General features: G+C 50.2%; 2 protein-coding genes across 6 annotated transcripts in view; both read right to left on the reverse strand.

The window, feature by feature from the left end:
- Positions 1–22,851, reverse strand: part of TSBP1 (testis expressed basic protein 1) — a 42,856-nt gene extending 20,005 nt beyond the window's left edge. For 3 of the 5 annotated variants that reach the window (XM_084751836.1, XM_084751832.1, XM_084751833.1), the window contains exons 1-16: positions 22,682–22,851; positions 20,702–20,788; positions 20,081–20,113; positions 19,450–19,476; positions 17,407–17,439; positions 17,301–17,330; positions 11,656–11,676; positions 10,696–10,764; positions 10,048–10,068; positions 6,327–6,365; positions 5,850–5,870; positions 4,527–4,547; positions 4,017–4,040; positions 3,442–3,462; positions 2,918–2,938; positions 119–139 (exon numbers count right to left, since the gene is read on the reverse strand). In XM_084751836.1, coding sequence (XP_084607962.1) covers positions 119–139; positions 2,918–2,938; positions 3,442–3,462; positions 4,017–4,040; positions 4,527–4,547; positions 5,850–5,870; positions 6,327–6,365; positions 10,048–10,068; positions 10,696–10,764; positions 11,656–11,676; positions 17,301–17,330; positions 17,407–17,439; positions 19,450–19,476; positions 20,081–20,113; positions 20,702–20,788; positions 22,682–22,694 — 502 coding nt within the window. In that variant the 5' untranslated portion in view covers positions 22,695–22,851. The remainder of the gene's footprint in view (positions 1–118; positions 140–2,917; positions 2,939–3,441; positions 3,463–4,016; positions 4,041–4,526; positions 4,548–5,849; positions 5,871–6,326; positions 6,366–10,047; positions 10,069–10,695; positions 10,765–11,655; positions 11,677–17,300; positions 17,331–17,406; positions 17,440–19,449; positions 19,477–20,080; positions 20,114–20,701; positions 20,789–22,681) is intronic. The other 2 variants (XM_084751834.1, XM_084751835.1) reach the window with 2 other exon arrangements.
- LOC311582051 (H-2 class II histocompatibility antigen, E-D beta chain-like) overlaps positions 1–26,062 on the reverse strand; it is a 185,637-nt gene that overhangs the window by 91,562 nt on the left and 68,013 nt on the right. The gene's annotated exons all lie outside the window — the stretch shown is intronic.

The following is a 26,062-nucleotide window of genomic DNA, read 5'->3' on the forward strand; positions in this document are numbered from 1 at the left end:
TTTAAGGAGGATGGTTATCATGCAGGGAAAGGCAAGGCTGAGGAACAGGATTTGTGAACGGTTGTCGCCCAAAGTCCTTCTTTGTCATAGAGAGTCACCCATGATAAAGTCAACTTACCAGTAGCGCCAGGAGTTTGCACTGAAAAGAGATTAGAATAGGCATGTTAGTGAGAATATTTTTGCTGAAGAATTTCCCCATGAATCTTATTCTAGGGGAGGCCGAGTAGTGAAGAGGGGGCTGCGGTGCTGACGTCACGGAGAACTAGCCCGGTCTGCTAAGTATGAGCAGACGTCATGGGCAGCACTCACTGTGGGCTCTTGCGGACGTTCTTGTAGGGGACATTAGAGAAAGACGGCGGTTTTCCTCCTGCCAGTGCCGTGGGGGGGCGGGGGGCGACCGCTTCCTATGTGAGGGCCTATGCTTGGTAAGAATCTTACTTCTCGCCAGCTGATATGTCCGTCCCAGGGGCACACAGGTGTAGGAGGTGAGGACACAGTTTGTCCCTCTCCCAGATTCGCTTCAGAGTCTGAGCAAAGGGTCAATGGATCCTTCTGCTTTTAATGGAGAACTGGCTTTCGGTTGATTGACGCTGAGGTGACCTGAGGACTGGAAACCTGTTTTCTCCCGCGCAACATTCCTAGTGCAGGAATGGGCCTGGTGGGTCACCTGCGCAGGGTGGAGAACCGCACACATCCCTTCAGGAGCTGCGGCCAGGATCCTCTCAGGATTCCTGTAGGGATTCTGAGGGATCTGTGGGGGGTTTCCAGGGCAGGGCGGCTCCTATTTGGTTTGTTGGAGCATGGAAGAGAATACTCTCAGGCAGCTCCTGAGCCTTGTGGAGACCACATCAAGAAGGGTTTGGCTGCTGCTGTCCTGCTGGGGACAAAACCGAGGAGGCTGCGTCCAATGGCGTCCGATGGCTGTGGTAATTCTGTGTGTGTGTGCAGTCAGGGCAACTTAAAGACCCTAGTAGTACTGCAGCCCCCTTCCTTTCCACCAGGCCTCAGGCCACAGCACTGGATGGAAAATGTCTGCAGTTGACTCGTCTCACGATGGCTTTCCAGATGGAGACACCCTGGGCTACCAGCAGTTAGACAAGCTAGAATTTGGGGTGTTTCCTACATAATTTAACCCCCTCTCCTCTCTCTCCTCTTTCTCTCCTCTTTCCTCTCTTCCTCTCCCTCCCCCTCTCTCCCCCTCTCTCCCCCCTCTGTGCCCGTCCTTGTTCCTCAGGTGAAGCTTTAGGATATCTGCTAAGTTCCTGTGCGTGACGAGTTGGGCACATGATCATTTCACTTTTGTTTGTTTCCTCCATTTTCCTCCATCCTCGGAGCACTGAGGGCATCCTCCCTTCTCTTCTGGGGAGCACTGTGGGCATCCTCCCTTCTCTTCTGGGGAGCACTAAGGGCATCCTCTCTTCTCTTCTGGGGGAGCACTGTGGGCATCCTCCCTTCTCTTCTGGGGGAGCACTGTGGGCATCCTCCCTTCTCTTCTGGGGGAGCACTGAGGGCATCCTCCCTTCTCTTCTGCGGAGCACTCTGGGCATCCTCCCTTCTCTTCTGGGGAGCACTGTGGGCATCCTCCCTTCTCTTCTGGGGAGCACTGTGGGCATCCTCCCTTCTCTTCTGGGGGAGCACTGTGGGCATCCTCCCTTCTCTTCTGGGGGAGCATTGTGGGCATCCTCCCTTCTCTTCTGCGGAGCACTCTGGGCATCCTCCCTTCTCTTCTGGGGAGCACTGAGGGCATCCTCCCTTCTCTGGTTCCCACTGTATTTAGTTAGCCTCAAGTCTTCCCTTGCTGGTGCTTCGCATGTTCCTCTTCCCAATCCCTCTTCCATTTCTTTTCTCTCTCCCTCTCTGGCCGTTGTCTCCGTTCTCGTCTGCTTCGTCTTGCCTCCCCTCTTCTCTACGTGTAGCCTTTTCTCCCTTGAATTCGGCATGTTTCACAGTCCACTTGTAACACCCAAAGACGGTAGCAGACAGAGTAGCAGTCAATAAAACTTGGGCCCTCACTTATTAAGGACAACTGTGACGATGGCTTCACTCACCGTTAGTCCTCATTGCCCAGCCCAGAAAATAATATAAAAGCCAATGAGACATAATCGAGTTAGCAGGGACACGAATCTACAGTAGCCTCAGGCCCTGTTTCTTTAGTTGTGTAATTAAAAAGAAAACGTAATGATTGTTAATAAGACTATAAAACATAACATGAAAGGAACAGTTTATGGGGCTGGAGAGCTGGCTCAGAGTTTGAGAGCACTGACTGATCCTCCAGAGGTCCTGAGTTCAATTCCCAGCAACCACATGGCGGCTCACAGCCATCTATAATGGGATTTGGTGCCCTCTTCTGGCCTGCAGGTGTACATGCAGGCAGAGCACTGTATACAAAATAATAAATAAATCTTTTTTAAAAATCAGTTTATGTGTAGCTAGGACTCAGTTTATAAAGCTACAAGTGAACAGTTTTATCTTGACACCTAGCCATTACTTATACTGTTTCTGTGGAAAAATGCAAATTGGGGAAGTGACAGTAGCCATGGGAGTTGGTGACAACAGAACTCCACTGTCCTGCGGAAAAGCCATCAGAGACATTAGAAGTCCAAAGAAGCTTCCTGTTTCCATCATTTACACCATGAACAAATGCGCGGGAGACATGAGGCTTCAAGGCTACATTGAAAATCTTCGTTGTGCGCTGCCTTAAAAGGGCAGGATTAGGACAAGTGGGTCAGGAAGGCACACCCCACAGGCTTAGCCTTCACCTCGGCTTCCACTTTCATAGTATCTTTTTACGGTAAAACCTGGTTTAGCGCCACCTGCAGGCGTTCTGGGAGGGATGATCAAGCCGCGGTAAAACAAGGGGCTTCTAGCCTGAGTCTCTCAAGGGTCCAGAGGTGCAACTGCGACTTGGGTGACTTACCGACGGTCCTTTGAGACAGGCCTGGAAAGAGACGGAACAGAACGACATAAGAAGGGGGAAGAAGTCGGTAGCTGTCCTGGGATCTGTCTGGGCAGCTCCGTTCTCATCTGGTGTTTGGGAACTGCAAGCCGGAGGCGGCTGCTGATTCCCCTGGTCTAAATGCTAACACCGGGCTCAGGCAGAGAAAAACCCAGCGGCTCCCTGGGGCGTGGGTGGCAGAGCTTCCATTTAAACCCTTGCAGAGGACTAGGCAAACCCTCCCTGCTGGAATTGCCTTCGGCCCCTGGCTGACCTCCCTCGGTAGTGTTGGCAGCCCCGGGGAAACCGTCTACCAAGGTCTGCCCTCCACTTCATCAGTGAAAAGTATTCACAGTCCACAGCTGACTCACTGAAATGCCAGGTGGAGGAAAACCAAAAAGAAAACGGGCACCCACTCCTTTGAAACTCTCCCATGGAAAGCAGGGATAGACCCTTCAGCTGCTGAAGGAAAGGCGAGGGCATCACAGTGGAGAATGGATACTTACTGATGGGTCCCTTAGTTCCAGCTAGAGAGGGGGGGAGGGGAGGAAAGAGATCAGTATGCTTAATTGGTGTGACGGAAATACCAGAGTGCCTGTCTCTCAGCATTGGTTCTAGAGGGACTGTCATGGATGGAACCTGGAAGACCAAGGGTGGCTTGTATGGTAAGCCACAGGCAGCCTTGCACAGGGCCTCTGAGAGTGGGGCTTTTTGTTTGCTTGTTTTTGTTTTGTTTTGTTTTGTTCTGGTTGTGTGGCATTTGGCCTTAGGCAATTGAGAAAGACTCGCTGCACATCATAATGTGGAGTTGGTAATGCATATACTGTTTTTTCTTTTTTTTCCTTTTTTTCTTTTTTTGGAGACTTCCTTATCTGAAGGGCGATTACAGCGCCCCCTAGGGGAGGCCCTTCTTTTGTTTTTTATTAAGTTAGTGTGTGGGGTTTGAGGTCATTGCACATCAGGCCACCCTCTTCGGGAATTGTTAATGAGGTACTTGGGGAACACAGCCCCAAGAAATGGGGTCCCCCTAACCCCCACAGGTGGGCTATGGGGAGGGCGGGAGTGGAGGACAGATACTCACGACAGATAGGCACCGAGAACTTCACTGCAAAGTGAACAAGGGGGCATTAGTGTGGCTGGCAGCGGGAGAATGCGCATGCCACAAGTGTTTCCCAAAGAAATCACGAAGCCACCCAGCCAGGGGAGGAGTGACTGTTACAAAGGTGGTGGATGATTTAGCCGAGATTCCCAAAAGTTCCCACCAGAACGAGGTATTCAGGACCCATCTCAACTGAGAAATAAGTAAATAAAGATAACAACAAAACAAAAATGAAAGAGCCATTTAACTTTCCCTTTTCTTAAACGCAGCGACATTTCAAGGCACTTTTTCTTAGGTCTTGGCCATCAGGAGGTGTCATGAACTTTAAATGCAATCAAGAAATGTGCATGGAAAATTCTTCAGGAATGGAGTCAAGCAAGACAGGCGGGATACAGAGAGGGCTGAGCCCCAGGTCCCTTAGAAGGAGGAAAGGAACAGAGAGGGTCGAGTCCCAGGGCTCTTAGAAAGACAAAGAAGTAAAAATGAACTCACTCGTAGGTCCAACGGTTCCAGCTAAAATATTGGAAAAACAAAACAAAGTCAGTCAGTTCTCTAGCAGAGGAAAGCAGCTTTACATCAACATTCTTTCTGGGAAAGTCACAGATGGATACCAACAGTGACGTTTCCACGGCAACGGGCAGCACCGGCTGGGGGCAGCCCCCTCCCACGGAGAGTGTGCTCTGCCCTCCTCCTAGCTGGCTGGCCCGAACTGGTGAGGTAGGGTCTCCATCCTCATCTTGTGAAGGAGACGGTGGAATTCCAGTCTTTGTGAGGAGTTAGGTCAGACTAACCTGGCTGTCATAGTGATATCACAGACTGAAGTCATTCTCGATAGGGGTTGTGGGTGAAGGCTTAGGACCTCAGACACTCCTTGTGCAGGGTGTGACTCGGGAGCCTGACTCGACTTTTCCTCTTTCCTTCAGGGTTAACCTGCTCTAGGTGTGAACACCCTCCGAAGCCTCAGGCCGACCCGTTAACAAATGCACGGGGCTGGAGGAGTTTCACTTTTCTTATCGTTAGTCACTTCATGGACAGAGACTCCGCAGGATGGAAAAGCTGATTCAATCGGGGTCAACACATTCAGTTTTCACTTCCTAAGTGCAGAAGATTCAAATCCTACAGCGTGATGAATCTCAGGTTTTAGTGTGTGTGTGTAAGTCACCCAGTGACAAACATGGGATATGATTAGTAGACCAAGGGTGGGCACCAGGCTGAGGTCTGGCATCTCCAACAGAGTCTAAGGTGGTGGTGATGCTGATTCTTAGGCCACTCCAAGGCCCTGAGGCTGTAGACACAAAATCTCCCATCAACTGCCACTCACATCTCTCAAGCTCTGCATCCTGCAGGCTCCTGACAGATGGGTTGCTATGATGTCATCCACAATAGTGTCTAGGCCTCTCTTCAGGACTTGTGCCCACATGCACACCCTTCACCCCTTCCACAAACCATCACTGATGGCGTGGGGGACCCTCAGTCTGCCGGCTGGGACACACTGTGTGCCACACTGTCTCCCCTGGTACTGAGGAGGCCATGTTAGTCTCCCATGAGTGACACTGGAACTTCAAGTGGAGGTGGAGGCCTTCTTTTTGCTTGACTGTGTCTGTCCCTAACCCTTCTCCACTTGTCACTGGAACTTCAGGGCTGGGTGGGGGGTGCAGGGCAGTTTGTAACCCTCACAGGGACATCAAGAGCAGAGGAGGAGGAGGGGCAGTGTTTGGAGAAGGAAGTAGAGCTCCCAACACCGTGAATGACGTCACGACTACTCTATACAGTGAGGCAAAGAGCCTGAGCATCAGAGTGCAGAGAGGAACTTACTGATGACTCCAGTGTTGCAAGCTAAAATAAAAACACAGAATCGTAAGTTTGGGAGGAGCACGACTTAGGGATGTTTGTTTTGGGGGGTGTCGGGCGGAGCATTCGCCAAGCCCTCCACATAGCCCCCCCACACCCCCCACCCCGGCACAGTGTATTTCCTTTTGCTGTTTAGGAGACCGAGGCCGCCCTCTAAGGTTATTTGACCTAGTCGGTTTTTGATGAAGTGGTTCATCTGGCCCCAGAATTTTTCTCACGCTTTTACATGAGTGAACTTGGGCTTCTGTTAGCCGGATCCTCACTGTGCTGCATAGAGCAGTGGAACCGTTACTCAAGGGCGTTGAAAGGAGGGTCAGTTCCCACACCGGGAGGGGCAGGAAGAGTCAACCGGCTTCCTCCTCCCCTTAGCACCCTCCACAAGCTCCCCCCAGAGCAAGCACAGCAGACCCAAGAGTGGAATTACGGGACGGAGAGACGTACGCCGGAGCTCTTGGAGGCACTTGGTGCTTCGTGTTCTATCTGTAATAGAAATCAGGGGTCATTCCTGAAGGCCACAGCTGGTCCAAATGCAGAGGTCAACTGCATTTTATGTAGCCCTCCCCCCAGTTAATAACGTTTACGGCCAACCCTGGCACTTAAGGGAATATCTCTAACAAGGGTCGGGAAGACTGTCAGGGCCAGAGGACCCAGGACAGCTGCTGGGAAACAGTTTCTTCGAAGGAGAGGAAAGAAGTGGGTGGTGGTCAAAATGTTCTCTATAAATTCTCTAAATGTTCATAAAAACATCACAGAAAGGGCAGCACTGTGACCTTCCTGCCCACGAAGCCCTGGCTCACTGAGCTAGTTGTAACTGCTGCGGTTAAAGTGGCACAGGCTGGCTTTGTCCGGATGTGGTGCCCACCTTGTGGATGCACTTCCTGCTCCTGAACTGTGTGCGCTCTAAAGTGAGTCCAGCACTCAATTCCAGACTATGCAGAGTCTACCATAATGACAAATTAGCTGAAAACTACAGATGTTGGAAACTGTGGCCACAAGGAAACAAGCAGGGCTGGAGACCAGCCGACAGGTGCTAGCATGTGTCCGCACGCGCCTGCCTTCTGGGGTTCGCATATGGAAAAGCCTGAGCAGCGCGTCCCCCTCCTCCATGGACAAGGCTTTTCTATTTCTGGCCATAGTAACCATAACTATTCTTGCCTACTTTAAAGCCAGCTGAATCCCCAAGCTGATAGGAATAGAAAAGGAAGGTGAAGGCGAGAGAGATTCACATGTTGGGACGTGTAAAGTTAGGCTGTTCCGTGCTGTACCAGTGTGCCTGGCGTGTGTGAGTGCCTGCCGTGGACCGCACACTGGTCTGCACGAGCAAGCAGGGCACACTGAAGGTCTGAGGTTATTATTTCACATATTTAAATCAGAAAAGGTCTAGTTTGTTTCTATAAGAAATTATCCTTTGGGCTGGAGAGATGGCTCAGAGGTTAAGAGCACTGGCTGCTCTTCCAAAGGTCCTGAGTTCAATTCCCAGCAACCACATGGTGGCTCACAACCATCTACAATGAGATCTGGCGCCCTCTTCTGGCCTGCAGATAGAATACTGTATATGTAATAAATAAATCTTTAAAAAAAGAAAAGAAAAAGAAACTATTCTTTATAAGACTGAATTAATTTTTTTTAAAAATCAGAATAAAATCTACTTAATAATAAAAGTCAACAGATACATAAGGGCAGCCCTGCAGAGTCCTCTGTAGAACAGCCTTACTCAGTGATGCACCACAGACAAGTGATCACTTTCAGATTTAATTGAGCCACAGCTTAAGGTTTTCAAGCCCCAATTTAAACTTGAAGCGGTACTTTAAAATACAAGCTCAATCTCTGAAAATCCCTTGAAGTCAACCTTTCATCTCAAAAGCCCGCTGTGGACTGAATAATGAAGTACGCGTCATGGCGTCCCAGCTGCTGGGCTATCCCTCACTTGGAGGGAAAACACAGGGTTCAGAATTTGAGCTCAGCCCCTTTTTAGCTGTCTACCACCAGCAAAATTAACCCTCACCCCCAGCTTTCCTGTCCTCATCTGTAGCATCTGCGAGCATGGATGGCAGGAGCCTGGCTTTCCTCCCTCACAGCTCCTCCCTCCACGGCCCTGCTCCTCCCTCCATGGCCCTGCTCCTCCCTCCACGGTCTGCTCCTCCCTCCATGGCCCTGCTCCTCCCTCCACGGCCCTGCTCCTCCCTCCATGGCCCTGCTCCTCCCTCCACAGTCAGCTCCTCCCTCCACGGCCCTGCTCCTCCCTCCTCAGCCCTGCTCCTCCCTCCATGGCCCTGCTCCTCCCTCCATGGCCCTGCTCCTCCCTCCATGGCCCTGCTCCTCCCTCCATGGCCCTGCTCCTCCCTCCATGGCCCTGCTTCTCCCTCCTCAGCCCTGCTCCTCCCTCCATGGCCCTGCTCCTCCCTCCACAGTCAGCTCCTCCCTCCATGGCCCTGCTCCTCCCTCCACGGCCCTGCTCCTCCCTCCATGGCCCTGCTCCTCCCTCCACGGTCTGCTCCTCCCTCCATGGCCCTGCTCCTCCCTCCACAGTCAGCTCCTCCCTCCACGGCCCTGCTCCTCCCTCCTCAGCCCTGCTCCTCCCTCCATGGCCCTGCTCCTCCCTCCATGGCCCTGCTCCTCCCTCCATGGCCCTGCTCCTCCCTCCATGGCCCTGCTTCTCCCTCCTCAGCCCTGCTCCTCCCTCCACAGTCAGCTCCTCCCTCCATGGCCCTGCTCCTCCCTCCATGGCCCTGCTCCTCCCTCCACGGCCCTGCTCCTCCCTCCTTGGCCCTGCTCCTCCCTCCATGGCCCTGCTCCTCCCTCCATGGCCCTGCTCCTCCCTCCTCAGCCCTGCTCCTCCCTCCACAGTCAGCTCCTCCCTCCTTGGCCCTGCTCCTCCCTCCTTGGCCCTGCTCCTCCCTCCACGGCCCTGCTCCTCCCTCTACGGTCTGCTCCTCCTTCCACAGTGAGCTCCTCCCTCCATGGCCCTGCTCCTCCCTCCACGGCCCTGCTCCTCCCTCCACGGTCTGCTCCTCCCTCCACGGTCTGCTCCTCCCTCTACGGTCTGCTCCTCCCTCCACAGTGAGCTCCTCCCTCCACGGCCCTGCTCCTCCCTCCTTGGCCCTGCTCCTCCCTCCATGGCCGTGCTCCTCCCTCCTTGGCCCTGCTCCTCCCTCCTTGGCCCTGCCCCTCCCTCCTCGGCCCTGCTCTCTGTCTCTTCTAAGTTTAAGAAAGGTGCCATAGCTTTGCTCAATCCCTGCTGCCAACCAACACCGCTGTAATTCTCTCGACTACTCAGTGGGATTCCCACTTTCCTAAGGACTCATTAGTTCTTTAAAATACCCAGTGGTGGATGAGAAGCAGCCGAGCCCTAGCAGGCGTAACAAACAGTTCCCAGCTGTGTTACCCAGAGTGAGAGTGGGAAAGGGGAGCAGCCTTGTCAGTTCTCCTAAAATAAATGCAAGCAAAGGGCTTATGACATTAGCCTCAAAAGTTGTGTATCCCTGTGGTGTGTGTGCATGTGTGTGATATGTGTATGTCTGTGTGTGGTGTGTGTATATGTGTATATGGTATGTGTTTGGTGTATGTGTGTGTATGATGTATGGTGTCTCTCTGGTGTGTGTGTATGGTATGTGTGTGTTGTGTGGTGTGTTGTGTGTGGTGTAGTGTGTGAATGTGGTGTGGTGTGTGTGTGCCGTCTGTGTGTGCTATGTGGTGTGTGTGTATATATGTGTGGTGTGTGTGTGTGTAGTGTGTGTGTGGTATGTGTGTGTAGTATGTGGCACGCGCGCGTTTGTGTGTATCAAAACAAGATGCCGCAAGAGAATCACTCCGCACAATGTCAGCTGAGGGCAGTTCTCTGAGGCATTAGTCTGCTCCATTGCTGGCAGCCTGACTTCGGGGGAGCAGGTGCCTGAGTCACACAGCGCTGCAGCCCCTCACAGACAAGTCATTTCTCCCGCGCTGTATCCCCTCACTCCCTGTTCCCTCCTTGTCAGACAGATTGGGAAACCAGTGTATCCTGGTGGCTTGGCAGCTTAATTAGCCACAGGGAACATCTGTTTACTCTCATACTTTTGGCTGATGTCGGGGTGTCTGGAAGGGGTGTGACAGTTCAGGAAAGTGGCCTTGTGATGAGCACAGGGCTGACTATTGGGGGAAGAAGAAAAGTGACACAGCTTACCAGGATTGGGTTTGCACACAGCTGAAAGCAAAAAACAAAACCAGAGTGAGTGCCGTGGGTCTGTGAGAAGGCGCAGATGTGTGTGGTGCAAGGTGGTGTGTGGTAAGCCAGAAAGCGATACTTTGTTACAGCTACGGGACTAAAGGCAGCCAAGCCTGCCCTCGCAGCTAGGTGTGGCCCTCTGACTGAGGTCTAGCCTACCCACTGCGAGACGTGTGACAAGTCAGACAACACCCAGGACTGAGAGGAACACCCACCAAAGACATCCGAAGACACACTTCTGCTCATGTGGAGGCAGACAAGCAGGAGGAGTTAGTGCCCTTAACGGAAGAGGTGGGGACAGACACTGGGTGAGACGAACTTGTGGCTGAGAGAAGGGACACAGCATCTGGGCAGTGGTGGCTTCACACAGGAAGGTGTGTACACACATTGATGTCGTGTTTACACTGAAGACACGTTTGTACATTGTGTACACATTAGGGTGTGTACACATAGTGTTAATTATATTTTAAAAACATTGAAGGAGGAGGAGGGGGAGGAGGAGGGGAATGAGGGGGAGGAGGGGGAGGAGGAATCAATAGGTATGTGAACAATAGGGCTTGCAAAGCGGAACATGGCAGAACTGAAAGCAAGCCACGGAACACTCACCCGGGCAGTTGGTTGCCTGCACCGCCAGGAAGCTGCCTGAAGGTCCTCTCAGAGAAGTCATAGATTGCGCTAAAACACATATGTGGAAAATCGAGAGGTCAGTCATCAGAGTTCCGGCTCCCAATCTTTGCCTGTCAGCTTCTGCAACTGTCACCCATCCCCGGGATCCGGCGGAGCCTGCAGAGACAGTGCCGGCTGGCCGCCTCCTGGTCTGCTAGCTCTTTCCCTTCTACCCTTTAAAGGGTTTAATTTTCAGTAGACAAACGCTGATTCCATAAGACTTTGTTTTGGTGTTGGTAATTGAACTTAGAGCCTGTGCAGCATAGTTTTATGTTAACGACACAAGCCAGAGTTGTTTGGGAGGAAGGAGCCTCCGTGGAGAAAATGCCTCCGTAAGCTCCGGCTGTAGGCAACCCCGTAGAGCATTTTCTTAATTAGTGATTGATGGGGGAAGGCCCAGTCCATAGTGGGTGGTTCCACCCCTGGTCTGATGGTCCTGGGTTCTATAAGAAAGCAGGCTGAGCAAGCCAGTAAGCAGCCCCCTCCATGCTTGCTCCATCAGCTCCCGCCCCCAGGCTCCTGCCTTGTTTGAGTTGCTGTCCTGGCTGCCTTTGACAATGAACAGTGAAGTGGAAGTGTAAGTCAAACAAGCCCCGTCCTCCTCAAGCTGCTCTGCTCATGGTGTGTCATTGCAGCCCTAAGGCAGGGCCTTACACACGCTCCAAGCAAGCATTCTGTCACTGAGCTGTATTCCCAGCACGAGCCACTGTAAAACTCTGAGACTCGTGTCCCCTGCTGTGCTCTGGCTTCCTCTCTCCCTCCCTCCTCTGCCCCTTTCTTTGGCTCATTGGTTGGTCTAGGTGATCTGGGGCGCAGACTGTCAGTGCGTGGAGAGTTGTCTCCCCTCCAGCAGCCTCTAACGGGGATCAAGTTTTAGCCGAGAAGTGAGACAATACTTACTGCAACTTCCCTTGGGCACCTCTGAAAGCACACACAAAAACAAAAACAAAGAAAAGTCGGTTTTAGCTTTTTGCAGTGTTAGCACCAGTGCAGACCACCACCCAGACACCGCCCGCAGTGAGCGGGCAGGCAGTGGGCCAAAGCACTATCTCTTCACGACGTAATTTACCAGTTAAATGGCCAAGTGGACAGAGACTAGCCAAGGCGAATAATTGGGGGAAGAAATGTGAGGAATGCAGGGCATTAAGCGGGGATATATTCGTTATAACAGGTTGAGGGAGCGTAGGAGGGGGTTGGTAAAATAGTTACTAGGCCCCCTGAGAGTTTAGGTTTAAAGGGTCCTGCACACCCTAATGGCACACGCCTGTGGATGTAATCTTTGGGTGTGCTTCCGGTGAGCTAGCACTTGTGTTTTAGAGACGTCCTAGCAACAGAAACCCTAAAGGATCTAGAGAAAGGCAAATCAAACACAAACACCACCGCCCTCCCTCTCATGAGCTCACAAACAGCACTGACACTGCTGTTGCTCTGTCCTGGTGCCCAGCTGTGGGCTGTCTTCTGCTAAAGTCTGGTCAGCTTATCCAGAAGTGTCAAACACAAGTCCTAGTTCCTCTCCTGAAAGCGGGAGGTGGTTTCCTTCCGCACTCAGGTGCTCTCTTAGCTAGGTATCTGTGGTTGGGATAAATACCACGCATGGAGGGAAATGTTTTGTTTTATCCTGCGGCTTTCAGTTCTTCATGAAGGAAAGTTAAGGGCAGGAACTCAAGGGAGGAACCCGGAAGCAAGACCCGATGCTGAGACCACGGAGGAGCAGCACTGCTCACTGCTCACTTCTCCTTATGGCTTGCTCAGCAACCCAGGACCACCTGCTAGGGGAAGGGGCCGGTGTGGAGAGGGGGTGACACTGCCCACAGTGGGCTGGACCCTCCTTCATCAGTTATCAATCATCAATCAAGAGGGTGCCCCACAGACTTGTCGTTAGAGCAGTCTGATGAGAGCGCTTTCTCAGCTGAGGTTCCTTTTCCCAGATGATTACCTTACCTTATGTCAAGTTCTCAACACACACACACACACACACACACACACACACACACACACACACACAGAGAGAGAGAGAGAGAGAGAGAGAGAGAGAGAGAGAGAGAGAGAGAGAGAGAGAGAGAATATGACAGATTGCCATTATGGTAGAAAGTAAGTCTAAAACACATGGACATTTCTTTTCTTTTTTTCTTTTTCTTTTTCTTTTTTTTTTTTTTTGAGACAGGGTTTCTCTGTGTAGCCTTGGCTGTCCTAGACTCACTTTGTAGACCAGGCTGGCTTTGAACTCACAGTGATCCGCCTGTCTCTGCCTCCCGAGTGCTGGGATTACAGGCGTGCGCCACCACTGCCCGGCTGACATTGCTTTTTTTTTTTTATATATATATATACGATTACTTCTCATGCCTTATTGTGTGTGCGCGTGTGTGGTGCATATGCGTGTGTGTGTGCACGTGTGTCCGTGTGCCGGTGAGTGCCTATGCACAAGTGTGTGCACATGGCCAGAGGTCAGCACTGGGTATCTTTCCAACTCAATCTCACCTTATTTCATTAACTTAATTGGCAATGCTGGGGATCGGATCCAGAGTCTGTCCTGTACACGACCAGCGAGCACTCGGTCACTAAACTGCACTGCCTGTCCCGGCCCTTCCCTTAGCTTTTGAGTGTCAGCCATTGACCTCGGAGCTCATCAGTCTGGCTTTGGTTGGCTGGACTGTGAACACTAGGGAACAAGCCATGTCTGCCCCCAACAATGCTGCCTCCGTTCTTGGCTTTGTTGGGGGGTGTCAGGGTCCTGAGCTCAGGCCTCTGTGCGTGGTGTTTGAAATTTGTTATAAAAATAAAGCACTTAGGTGCTGTGTGTAACTTTTCCTGTAATATCAAGCATGCATTCAGGTAAATATCAAAGTGTTTAAGTTTTGAATAAATTACACTAAGCTTTAAACACTAAACTTCGTGCACCTTAGCTAACAGTGGGACTTCGGCTGCTGGAGGTCTTCCACAGCCCCAGCTGGCTGGCTGTGCCCAGAAGTGATGAAAGGGAGCTTGTCAGGACTCGGGCACCCAGAAACTTAGGATGGTTGGGATTCATAGGGGCATCTTAGGGGTTGATGGCAAAATCAGTAGTCTATGAGTTTTAAAGTTTGACTTATGCACACATCAGTAAGATGTCTACTGATTTAACTTAGGATGCAAACACCTGCGTCCAGGATGAGCACTCAGGGCAGTGCCAAATCGTGTGACAATAAAGTTAGGGCCAAGCAGTCATGTCTGCACCGAGTCATCTGCAAGCCTGTCACTTTGGAGAAGCCACTAACGTTTCTACGATTACGTTTCTCTTCTGTAAATTAGGAGTGACCACATTAGGCTGTTTATGGAAGAACTGATCACTCAGGCCCCCAGGCCCCGCTGACAGTGTTGAGACACCATGTGGATTGCAGCACTCGCTGCCCTGTCACCAGTTCCTCCTCCTCTCCTGAGGACGGCGAGTTTGTGCCCTTGGCCAGCGCGGCTCCTTCCTTTGCCCGTGGTCTTTAGTAATTGCCTTTCTAATCTCTGCTTGTATGGTTGTATTTATTTTTAAATGTATTTGTTGAGAATTTCACATGTGGGTATCTGTTTGCATCACTTTTTTCCTGCCTTTCCTCCCTCCAGCTCCTTCCACAGCTTGCCCAGTCCTTCTCAAATTCATGCTCTCAGGATTAAACATACACACACACACACACAGACACACACACACATAGAAACAGAGAGAAACAGACACAGACACATATAGACACAGACACACAGAAACACACACACACAGACACATGGAAACATGCACGGAGAAACAGACACAAACACATATAGACACACAGAAACACACACAGACACACAGAAACACACACAGACACACAGAAACACACACAGACATAGATATATATAGACACACAGAGAGAGAGACACACACAGAAACAGACACAGACACACACAGACACACATAGACAGGGAGACAGACAGACAGACAGACAGACAGACACACACACACACACACACACACACACACACACACACAGGCACGCACACTCCACCACTGAGAAAAGTCAGGGCAGTAACTCAGACAGGGAGGAAGCTGGAGGCAGGAGCTGAAGCAGATGCCGTGGAGGAGCGCCGCTTACTCATTTGCTCCTCTGTGGCTTGCTCAGCCTGAATTCTTTCACCCCAAGACCATCCGCGCAGGGCCGGCCCCACCCTCAGGGCACCATAGGCTGCCTACCATAGGCTGAAGGCCAGCACAGCCATTTTACCACGCAGTTCTTCCAAGCCATGAACGCCGCCTTTCCGTGTATTAGTGTGATCCTCCATCTCCTTAACACAGTTCTGCGTTTGGGAAGCGGGTCTTTCACGGCCTTGGCTTTTCAGCTGGCCTGCTGGCAGTGTGGAGAAATGGCTTCTGTAAGTCGGTTTCCATGTCCTGCCCTGCGGTGGAGCCTTGGGTTCTGATGACCTTTGATGGAGCATGGGGTTTTCTACATACAATATAGTGTCTGCAAGCATCCGAGTCTTCACTTCGCCTTTTCTGATTTCTATGCCTCTCAGCACCTTGCTCCGGGTGGGACTTTCTAATATGACACTCGGTGGACACAGTGAGAGTGGGCCTGCCTCATTCCTTGCCATGGAGGAAACAGACGTGATGTGAGCTTTAAACTGTCCGGTGATCCATTAATTATGCACCTAATTTATTAATCACAGAAAAATGTGATGCTTTTTCTACAGATTTCCACATAGCCCTATGACTTTGTTCCTTCATTTTCCTCTCTCACTGTACTGATATGAATACAGCAGGCATTTCCCACTGGCCATGGCAAATGAGTATTTTCTGAAGTACAGACTTTGGTCTGCTGCTTCGTCATCCTTCAGTTTTTGCACCTGGTTCGTGGGTACTGAGCCGGCGTTTTCTTCCAGTGCTTCTGCCCTGCTTTGGTCTCAGCACAGCCCTGCTCTGTGATAGTGAGTCTCGAAAACATCCCCTTCGTCAGTTACTTTGAGTTTGAGAGATTGGGACTCATTCCTTACGGAATGGTGATCAATTCACTTGTGTGTGGGCCTGGGCTTTTGATGAATTTTGCAAATAGCTGTTTCTTTCCTCCACTGGTTTAGGTTGGGAGGCGCCTAGGAAGTGAGCCATGCAAAGGTCGGTTGGAGGGTCCCAGGGAAGGTGCCTGAAGTGGGCAGATTTTACAAAACTGCTCTTTGGCCAGAAAAGGATTGCTTGGACGTTGCTAATGAGATTAGAATCCTTCTAGAGAAGCTGGCTACTTTGTGTCAGGCCAATATCAGGTTTGTAGATTTTGCCCATGCCAGAATCAACAGTGTCAAGTTTCAATTTTTAAGACTTTGCAGGGCTGCTTGGTGATTACTTGCCAGGATTTGTTTTCTCAGTCAAGCACCCAGGCACTCAGAGGCCACCAGGAGCAGTGATCCAAGCGAGGGAGCTGTTCCCACAGCGTCCTCTGTGCAATGCTGTTTTGCAAGTCCGCAGAATGTAAGTCACACAGTAACAGAGGATCCTACCAAGACCTCTGAGGAGGTTCTGCAAAGCTCTGGGTCAGAGTTGGGACTCATGCATGCAGCCCAGGAGAAGGGCAAGAGTGAAACTAAAGTTGCAATGGGAGAGTGTGAAATGCCGAACATCTGCTGAGGGAGCAGTGGATTGAGTGCTGGAGAGAGCCTAAGTGGGGCAGACAGCAGAGGCAGCCCCGGGGATTCGGGGATTCCTTTGGAAGCCAGGAGTTCCCATGGTGCCACTGTGTGCTGAGGAGGTTGACGGAGCTTAGCACTTGCTCTGCTGGGCTGGGGACAGACCTCACTTTAAATTCCCTTCATCTGCTTCCGTCTTCCCGTCAGAGTGAGAGCGTTTGCCCGCTGCTGTTGTCTGGGAGCTACAGGAATTCTTCGCTATGATCTTTGAAGATGCCCAGAGCTGAGCATTTGCCTCAAGCCTCAGAGGAAACAAGGGATTTGGGTGTTAGACCCTGTTCTGGAAGCACAGAGACCCCGGGGCCCACGGGGAGGATACTTGTGAGCCCGAGGTTTGTCTTCCAGACTCTGCTCTACAAGGTCGTAGTCAGACTGTGCCCCCAGGGCAGTGTCCGGAGGTGGGGTCCTTGGGAGGGGACTGGATCCTGAGCACTGTCACCTCCCGACAGGATCGATTGACTTATGGAGCCATGGACCAGGGACTGCTATGGAAGTGAGCCTTCTCGCTTTCCACGAGCAGTTCCCACCCCCATGGGCTCCTGTCCCGGCTTCCTCACCGCAGCTTCAAAGCAACGGGACCAAGACCCTATGGGTTGAAACATCTGAGCCAGCAGCTGAGCTCAAGCCTTTTCTTTTAAAGGTGTTTCCTCCAGGTGTTTTTTGTTGTTGTTGTTTGTTTTTTTGTTTTTTGCCTTACAGATCCCTGTGGTAGGAGGAAGCTGATTGGTTCCCCTTTAACTTTATCGTAAGTATTCTTCCCTCTGTCATCACATGAACCATCTACAGGATTTAAGAGAAGTGTAAGATTCTTAGCATCACCCAGACTTAATGCATTCATTTCCTAACGAGCCAGCATCTAACTCATTTACCGTTTTGTATTGAAATCGTGCTTCGAGATCCTAAAGGAAACAAAACACAATGAGACTCAGCTCTGGTCACACATCCGAGCTGCACCTTAAGTGGGAGTCAGTTTACCTGTTCTTCCTCCTCGTTTTTTACAGAAGAAACCTTGTGTGAAAGAAAGAGACAAGTCTGAGTTTCCAGCATCTCGTGGAGAAGCACTTTCCTATTAGCCTCTGTCACTACTAAGGGGCTGGCCACTCTCCCGGGACTCCTGGCCAACTCTCCAGGACAGCCAGGGCTACACAAAGAAGCCCTGTCTCAAAAAAACTAAAATCAATCAATCAAACAAACAACAACAACAGAGGGTTCATGTTCCAAACTGAGCAAGTAGAACTTTCCTCAACTCTTGGGAGATTTATGATGTGTATGTGTATGTGTGTCTCTGTGTATGTATGTGTGTCTCTTTGTGTATGTGTGTCTCTGTGTGTGTGTGTCTCTGTGTGTATCTGTGTGTGTGTCTCTGTGTGTATGTGTGTCTCTGTGTGTGTGTCTGTGTGTATGTCTGTGTGTGTGTATGTGTGTCTCTGTGTGTGTGTGTATGTGTGTCTGTGTGTATCTGTGTGTGTGTATGTGTGTCTCTGTGTGTATGTGTGTCTGTGTGTATCTGTGTGTGTGTATGTGTGTCTCTGTGTGTGTGTGTATGTGTGTCTCTCTGTGTGTGTCTGTGTGTATCTGTGTGTGTATGTGTGTCTCTGTGTGTGTGTGTATGTGTGTGTCTCTGTGTATGTGTGTGTCTCTGTGTGTATGTGTGTCTCTGTGTGTGTGTGTGTCTCTGTGTGTGTGTATGTGTGTCTCTGTGTATGTGTGTGTGTGTATGTGTGTGTGTGTGTGTGTGGTTGTCTCTACACTCCAAAGCTTTGCAATTCTTTAGTTACTGGTTGGTGGGCCTAGTTATTGACTTCAAACAGGGACAAGAGGCATGCCTAGTGGCTCCTGAGGAGATCTGGATGTGACTGTTGGAAAGCGAGCCGAGGGCACTTCCACAGGCAGCCAGTGAGAAGAGGGACTGTAGGAATGCTGAGGTGCCAGAGCGAAGGACATCTGTGGGACACTGAAAGGAGAGCTGTGTGAGCTCCTGCAGAGAGCCTCAGTGTCGTGGTGCCAGGCCACAGGTCTCAGTTTGATAGATAAGCTAATTATAAAAGTTCAGCTATCAAGAATCCCCTTTTGATTAAGTCAAATGGGTGCACTTAGGAGTCAGACCCTGAGCGAGTACTCAGCGTAGAGCCCAGCATAGCACTCAGCTTTCCCGGTAGCAGCTGAGCATGCTCAAGCATCAGCTGTTTAATTTGCTAACTTAGTTTTCTAAAACAGAGATCATAAATTTAGCGTCCCAAATTTTATCGTATAGCTTCCAAAGTAGGTTTTCAATATGCTATTTAACCTTCATGACAGTCTATAAAATATGTATTTTATTTATTTAAAATTATTATTATTGTTGTTGTTGTTGTTATTTGGTTTTTCGAGACAGAGCCCTGGCTGTCCTGGACTCTCTTTGTAGATCAGGTTGGTCTTGAACTCATAGAGATCCACCTGCCTCTACCTCCCAAGTGCTGGGATTAAAGGCGTGCGCCACAATGCCTGGCCCTTTAAATTTATTTTAATTTTATGTGTATGGGATGGGTGTTTTGCCTACATGCTTGTCTGCGCGCACTACATACAAGCAATGTCTAAGGAGGTCAGAAAAGGGCGTTGGATCCCCTGGAACTGTAGTTACAGACAGCAGTGAGCTGCCACGGGGGTGCTGGGATCTGAACCCCGCTCCTCTGTAAGAGCAGCCAGCTCTCTTAAGCACCGAGCCATCTCTCCAGCCCCCTTTACTCTATTTTAAACATCTGTGGAATTGTTTCATAAAGTTTCTTGTAAGATCTTGGGGGGGGGGGGTGGGAGTAAGCGAGATGTGGAAATTAATTCTTTTAACGGTCTTAAGAAGGAGAAATGTTGGTCCTTTTTGAGAAAAAATGCACTACTGATTTTACATTGGTGTAAGCCTGGGCGCAGGAAGCAGGTTCTGTTTTGTTTGTACACATGATGTTGAGAGGGGGGAGATGCTGGTGTCGCCTAAAGAACACTCTCGTTATGAATTGTCTGCAGCTCCTAACCCCTTTGACCTACCATCCTCATAGTCCAGAAGGCCAGCACCTAGGGAGAAAGGAGAGAGAGAGAGGGCGCCATGATTGCGTTTCTTGACCACCGGGCTAAGGGGTCGTGCAAAACAGGGATGTGGCTTAACTGTAAAGGAACAGTTTAAAATATTGGCCAGGGCAGGTGACCAGGATGGGGCTCTTACCCAGCTCCTTCCTCCCACGCAGCAGTCCTGGCCAGGCTCTCAGACACACTGCTCTCCTCTCCTCCCCCGCCTCCCGCCCCACCCCCCTGCCCTCCCCCCCAACCGTCTTTTCCGTATCCACTCTCACGGTTCCCGGATGTTAGAGCCTTCTGTCCAGCTGCCTGATGGAGGCCCTCTACACAACGAGACTTAGCCCTACCGCGGAACCATCGGGGCTGTGATGCCCAAGGCGTGGTGTCTCTGCTGCGCCGAGAGGAGCCTTGGGACCACGCGCACCCCACGCGCCGCTAATCCATTCTAGGGGCTCCCTGACAGGATTCCCTTAGAGACTCAGACGTGTAGTTCATGCTGTGCTGCGCTCTTATGAGGCTCTGGAAGTCCACCACCGGCGGCGGCGAGCCAGACACGCGCAAAGAACGCGCACGCGCTAGGCGCTCTGTGCCTCGAGGTACTCACTCAGCTCCGAAGAAGTGTATCCGGAGACTTGCGCTGTGGGAGGGTCAGATTGAGAGAGGTGTCACCCCCACACCCCCCCACACCCCCGACCCAAGTCTCTGTGCTCTAAACCTCGCCCCCAAGGCAGTCCTCTCTTTCCAGCATCTCTACCCGGCCCTGCCACGCTGTCCTGTTTCCTGAGGTTTCAAAGGTACCGAGGAGGTGACGAGAAGAAGGAAACAGGACCGGTAGTGAGGAGGGTCTGGGAGCCCTGTCCCGTCCCTCTGACACGTGGGAGTCCTCGCCTCCCACACTGTCACTCACAGCCCAGGGCTTTTTCTGTGACCTCTTGGATGTTTGTTTCTGTCAGAATCTTGCTTTCCAACATGTTCAGACTAGAGTAGTCTGGGGTAGATTTTTTTTTTAAAGGATTATTATTGCCTTGCTAATGCCGATGTTTTTGTTGGCAGTGCTGATAGGAACTTTAGAGCTTCACATTGTGAGCGAGTCACTGACAGGAAGAGCTCTGACACGGAACACACTGAGCACACCGGCAAAGCCTGCAGCCGTCTTGTAAGGAGAGGCAAATCTGGGCTTCCCTCTCTCTGAGACTCTCATGGCGAGTCGCCACGGTTAACTCACCAAATTGCCTACGACGTGTCCATCTTACTATCAGAACAAGCAGAACAACAATGCCCAGCAGGGTCAGGATGACAGTCAATATTACTTCTGGAAGAAAAAAAGATACCTCTGGGCTTTGGGCCATGTTATCGACAGGGGCACCGTTCTGTCCCTCCCCGCTCCTTCCTCGACTCTTTAATAGATTTTAGTGTTGTTTTTAGATGGAGTCTCACATAGCCCACGCTGGCTTTGAACTCACTATGGAGCAAAGGCTGGCGTTGATTCCTGATTCTGCCTGTGCCTTCTGTGCGCACAGCGGTTACACAGCCAAGCCCAGCTTCCGGAATAGCTTCCTCACGTTTCTGCCATGCCTGCCCTAGCCCAGGCTTAGCTCTAACACCTGTTCTTTGTTTTGTACTAAGAACTGTGGCTGCTATAGCCCTTGCTTTAAAGCGGACAACCTGAGCGGTACCTTAGGGGGCGGGGCCTCCTCTCAGTGAGGAGAAGGTGGAGAGATCCGTGGTCTGGCAAAGCCGTCCTCTGAAGTGTGAGAAGAATATTGGAGCCTGTGTGTGTGTGTGTGTGTGCGTGCGTGTGCGTGTGTCTGTGTCTGTGTGTGTGTCTGTGTGTGTGTGCGTGCGTGTGTCTGTGTGTGTGTGTGTCTGTGTGTGTGTGTCTGTGTGTGTGTGTCTGTGTGTGTGTCTGTGTGTCTGTCTGTGTGTGTGTGTCTGTGTGTGTGTGTCTGTGTGTGTGTGTGCATGTGTCTGTGTGTGTGTATCTGTGTGTGTGTGTGTGTGTGTGTCTGTGTGTGTGTGTGTCTGTGTGTGTGTATCTGTGTGTGTCTGTGTGTGTGTGTATGTCTGTGTGTGTGTGTGTATGCTTTAACCTCCTATGCATAGATTTGCCATTTTGGTTAAAGTATAAATATTAATATATCGGTACATTTATAGCTATACATATACAGGGAAGGCATACTCAATTTTGTTGTTGTTGTTGTTTGCATGAGCGAACAACCAAAGTTATGGAGGCCCTGGAGGGATGCTGCCTGAGGTTGAGGTAGTGATACTAAGGTGAGCCATGAGAGGAGAGATGTTCCTTATCAGTGAGGAAGACCTTGGGTCGTTGCCCACAGAGCCACATAAGAAGGATGTATGTGACCTTTGTTACAGAGATGGAGAGGACAATGGATGTTTATATGATTGATTTGTATTGTATATTTAAGACAGCAGAAAAGACAGTGCAGGGGGCGGGACACATTCATAGCAACTACCAATCCGCGACAGTGGAAATGCCGAATAGCAAACTCTGGCTGACTAAAAAAATAGATTATTCCACAATCAAGGCCGCTTTCAAAAAGCACCAGTGGAATCCACGTCATGGCGCAAACACCACCACCACCCTGCCCACTCGGCACGCTGGGTGTATGTCTTCTGGGTGCTTTTAGATGTTTGGCAATGTGAGAAAACTCTGCTGCCAAACCCACCTTCAGAGACTTGCTGGGATGCGCCTCTAAAGTCAGCAGCTCGTCTCCACCATGAGATCAAGAAACTCTGGTCAAAGTGAGATAAGCTTGTGTGGTGACGCTCAGAGGAAGACCCTTAGCGAAGCCTTTGCTCAGGGTCCAGAATGCTCTGTGAGGGGCGTTTGGAAGATGGCCATCCCGTGTGTGGGGGGAAAAGGGGATGAAGTTGTTATTTGTCAGGGCTGAGGCAGACTGTGGAGTGATCAGCGCTGTAGGAAGGGTGGGGGGCTGGGGGAGGGTTATGGGATGTCCCCTGGTGAGTTCAAACCTCAGAGACCCAAGAGGAAGATTGCTCTCAAGCTGAGGTGATGATGGGCAACTTTCTCTCAGCTTCCCTGGAGAGATCAGTCAGAATGGACAGTGGGTTTAAAAGGAAACCAGGTAGGAAAGCAAGCCAGGTCTGCTAACATCCGCAAGACAAGGAAGGCTCTTGAGAGAGCGGCTGCCAAGGAAATGCCAGAGAGGAAGCTGGCTCTTACCCAGGGTTGACATCCTCCCGCTAGTGTCTTCAGTGAGTTCCACGTCATCTGGACTCTTTTGTCAGAGAGAGATCAAGATAAAACAAGTGCTGCGAAGGGCCTGAGTGTCAGGGAGACCCTCCTAGACCTCCCAGGGACTGTGTGGCTTAGGTTGGTCGGACCTACACAGGATATGGCCTCGGAATGTTCTAGAACCTGTGTCATAACAAAGTCTCGGAACTTCCAAGAGGCCAGGAACATTCCTAGAGGTGATGCCTTCCGAGAGACCAGGTTTAAGGACACCTTGGTGGATCTTAAACTCACATGTGAAACTCACCGTGTTGGCCTTTGCAGCCTGGGCTCTTAACTCAAAAGATTGTGTGTAATTCATGTGGAACACCAGCAGCAGAGTTTGGACTTTATAAATGGTTCATTGGTAAAGAGGAGAAAGATCCTGTATTCAAAAATAAGGGCCTTCAGATGAAGGCAAACTGGGGAAGCGAAGGTATTGAGTCAGGTGACAGAGTCGGGAGGCGTGTGGTGCTGAAGACGAAGCCTCCAGATGGGGTTTCACACATGTTGACAACAAAGTAATGAGAAATAAGCACCCCTTGCTGAAGTCTCAGCCACGAGGCTGCGCAGTAGGCAGCTTACAAGCGCACAAGCACACCCCAAGTAACATTGACCCCCCAGTGACCTTCGTATCTCCCGTAACCACCACATCTCTCCAGTAATCTTTCAAGATGGCTGCAGACACCAGACGTTACCCTACCAACAAATGGCTTGGTGGCCCATGTGATACACACAAACCCACGGTCTCCTTTAGTGTTGGAGACCGACTGTCTGAGGAGGAGTCTCCTAGGATAGGCAGCCAGCCCTGGAAGAGACGTGATGCCCTCTAGTGTCAGATGCCCCACCTTCAATACTGGGCAGAACTAGGTTACTACAACCCTTAAATTGTATATTGGTAGAAACAAGATAATTTTTTTTTTGTTTTTCAAGATAGGGTCTCTCTGTGTAGCCTTGGCCATCCTAGACTCACTTTGTAGACCAGGCTGGCCTCGAACTCACAGCGATCCACCTGCCTCTGCCTCCCGAGTGCTAGGATTAAAGTCGTGCGCCACCACGCCCGGCGAAACAAGATAATTTTGTTTGATGTTTATTTAATGTATTATACACATACAACTTATTTGAAAAGGTGAGAAATAACTGTTATAACTTGTTCAGGATGGTCGGAGATAGAAATTGGTAGCTGGTCACTTATAAATCTTACTAGATACTAAATTACTTAATTATAGAATAAGCTTTATTTAGTTTTTTTGTATATGTTTTCAAAGGAATAGATAGATGATGGATAGAATAGATAGATGGTCTTCAAACACTTCAGAGATCCACGGAAAATGGCATTTAATAATAATAAAGGGCTTTTATGTCAGAGAGACATGTCGTTCCTGGCAGCGCCTCCAGTCTAATTATGCGGGCATCAAGAAACGATAGTGGCAGAATAGGCACTGGACTGAGGAACTGTGCTTAATTCTACTGCTGATGGCAGAATGACCACACACTATGATCAAGCCTGATACTGAGAAACTGGCTGCCCAGCCTTGCGGAGATTAGGTGGGCCGGTCCTTCAGGATTCCTGCTTCAGAGCAGTTCTGTGAGATGCTTTGAGCTGTCTGAAGGCGGGATGCACCAATGATGGAGAAAAACTTGTGACAGTGCAGTCAGCTCTCTGTCCTGTCAATACTTTTGGAAGTTGCTTGCCTGCACTTCGTTCATACTAGTTTTTGCTTCTGGGGTCTCTGATGGGGTTGAAGACTAGATAGCCACAATATTAATGTAAGTTTAGATAAGAAGAAAAAACTTTAGACATTAGGATAATAGCATAGGCTAGATAGTGGAATAATTTCTTAAAAACTGTTAACTACAAATGGCCTGACTGCTCCTTGTAAATGTGACTTAATGGATAAGTCTTATTTTGTTGCATATAGCTTATTTTATTTAATAGAAAGGGGGAGATGAAGGAGAGATAAACATGTTTTGTTTGTTTAGATCACAAGTGGGGGATGAGCAGGTGATGTTTATCCCCTTAGAAGTCAAACCACTGTGTGGGGGAGATTGGTTATTTAGCAGCTGAAAAACATCCTTGAACAAATTCTGAGAGGAGGTACAAATGTGAGCCACAAACAGGAGACAGAGCCTTTGGAGACTTGGGATAGTTTTGGCTGTTCATCGCTCTACTTCGAGATGCTCCTAGAGAGAACTGCTTGAGGGAAGGCTCCGGGGCTCCGGGCTCCAGCTGAGGTTCTGGGTTCTGGTTGCTCCAAGTTCCAGCAGAAGAAACCCTACTGATTATGCCAGGAGAATCCTTCCTTGGACCTGATATCCTTACGGTTTCATTATTGTATTCTTTAATCTCCTTTTCTTATTGTTTAGGTTAGTCGGGTTATAAGTGAGGTGCTCTCAGTTAATAAGTTCGTAATAGAATATAATTGCTAAGAAAATTGAGCCTACACCCTTACTCTACTTTTATGGTGTAAATTGAGAAAGTTTTAAAAGAAGTTCTGAGCCAGGTGTGGTGGCACACCTTTAATCCCAGCACTCGGGAGGCAGAGGCAGGTGGATCACTGTGATTTCGAGGCCAGCCTGGTCTACAAAGTGAGTCCAGGACAGCCAAGGCTACACAGAGAGATCCTGTCTTGAAAAGAAAAACAAGACAAAATAAAAACAAAACGAAACAACAACAAAAAAGTTCTGTATCTATACACTTGGCTCACTAGAATTTCAACAGTAATTTAAAATTTTTGTTAAAACGTGTCTTGGCATGAATTCACTACCATGTTACTTGGACATCTCATGTGCAGTGCATGTGTGCACGCGTGTGTGCACGCGTGTGTGAGGTGTGAGTACATGTGCTGGTGCATGGGGGCCACATGAAGGTGTCCTCTTCATTTACTATCTGTTTCTTGGAGTTGGGGTTTTTTCTGGGTTCAGGCTTTAAGGGCAGGCTGAGGTTAGCGGTGCACAGGCGCACACCTGATGTGTCCTGTGGGCGCTGGGATGGAAACTCCATGCTCACACAGCAGGTGCTCGGAGGAGCTCAGCATCTCTCCAGCCCCTCAGCCGTAGAGCCTTGACTGCCGGAATGGCACACCGTGTTAGAATTAGGATTTGGTTGCAAAATGTTTCACAAAACAGATTGATGCCTCAGCTTGGTTTCCGACTTTCAAGTTTCTCTTGTGTGTTTTAAAAATGTTTTTTATCAGTGTGATCACGAGCTTACAAAAGTGGGGTCCCGAGCTGGAGAGGTGACATTTTCTGCTTTTCCAGAGGGCCCAGGTTCAATTCCCAGCACCCACGTGGCAGCTCACAACTGTCTGTAACTCCAGTTCCAGGGGGCCT

Source organism: Acomys minous, assembly GCF_964271855.1.
Source record: "Acomys minous genome assembly, chromosome: 13".
NCBI classification, from domain to species: domain Eukaryota; kingdom Metazoa; phylum Chordata; class Mammalia; order Rodentia; family Muridae; genus Acomys; species Acomys minous.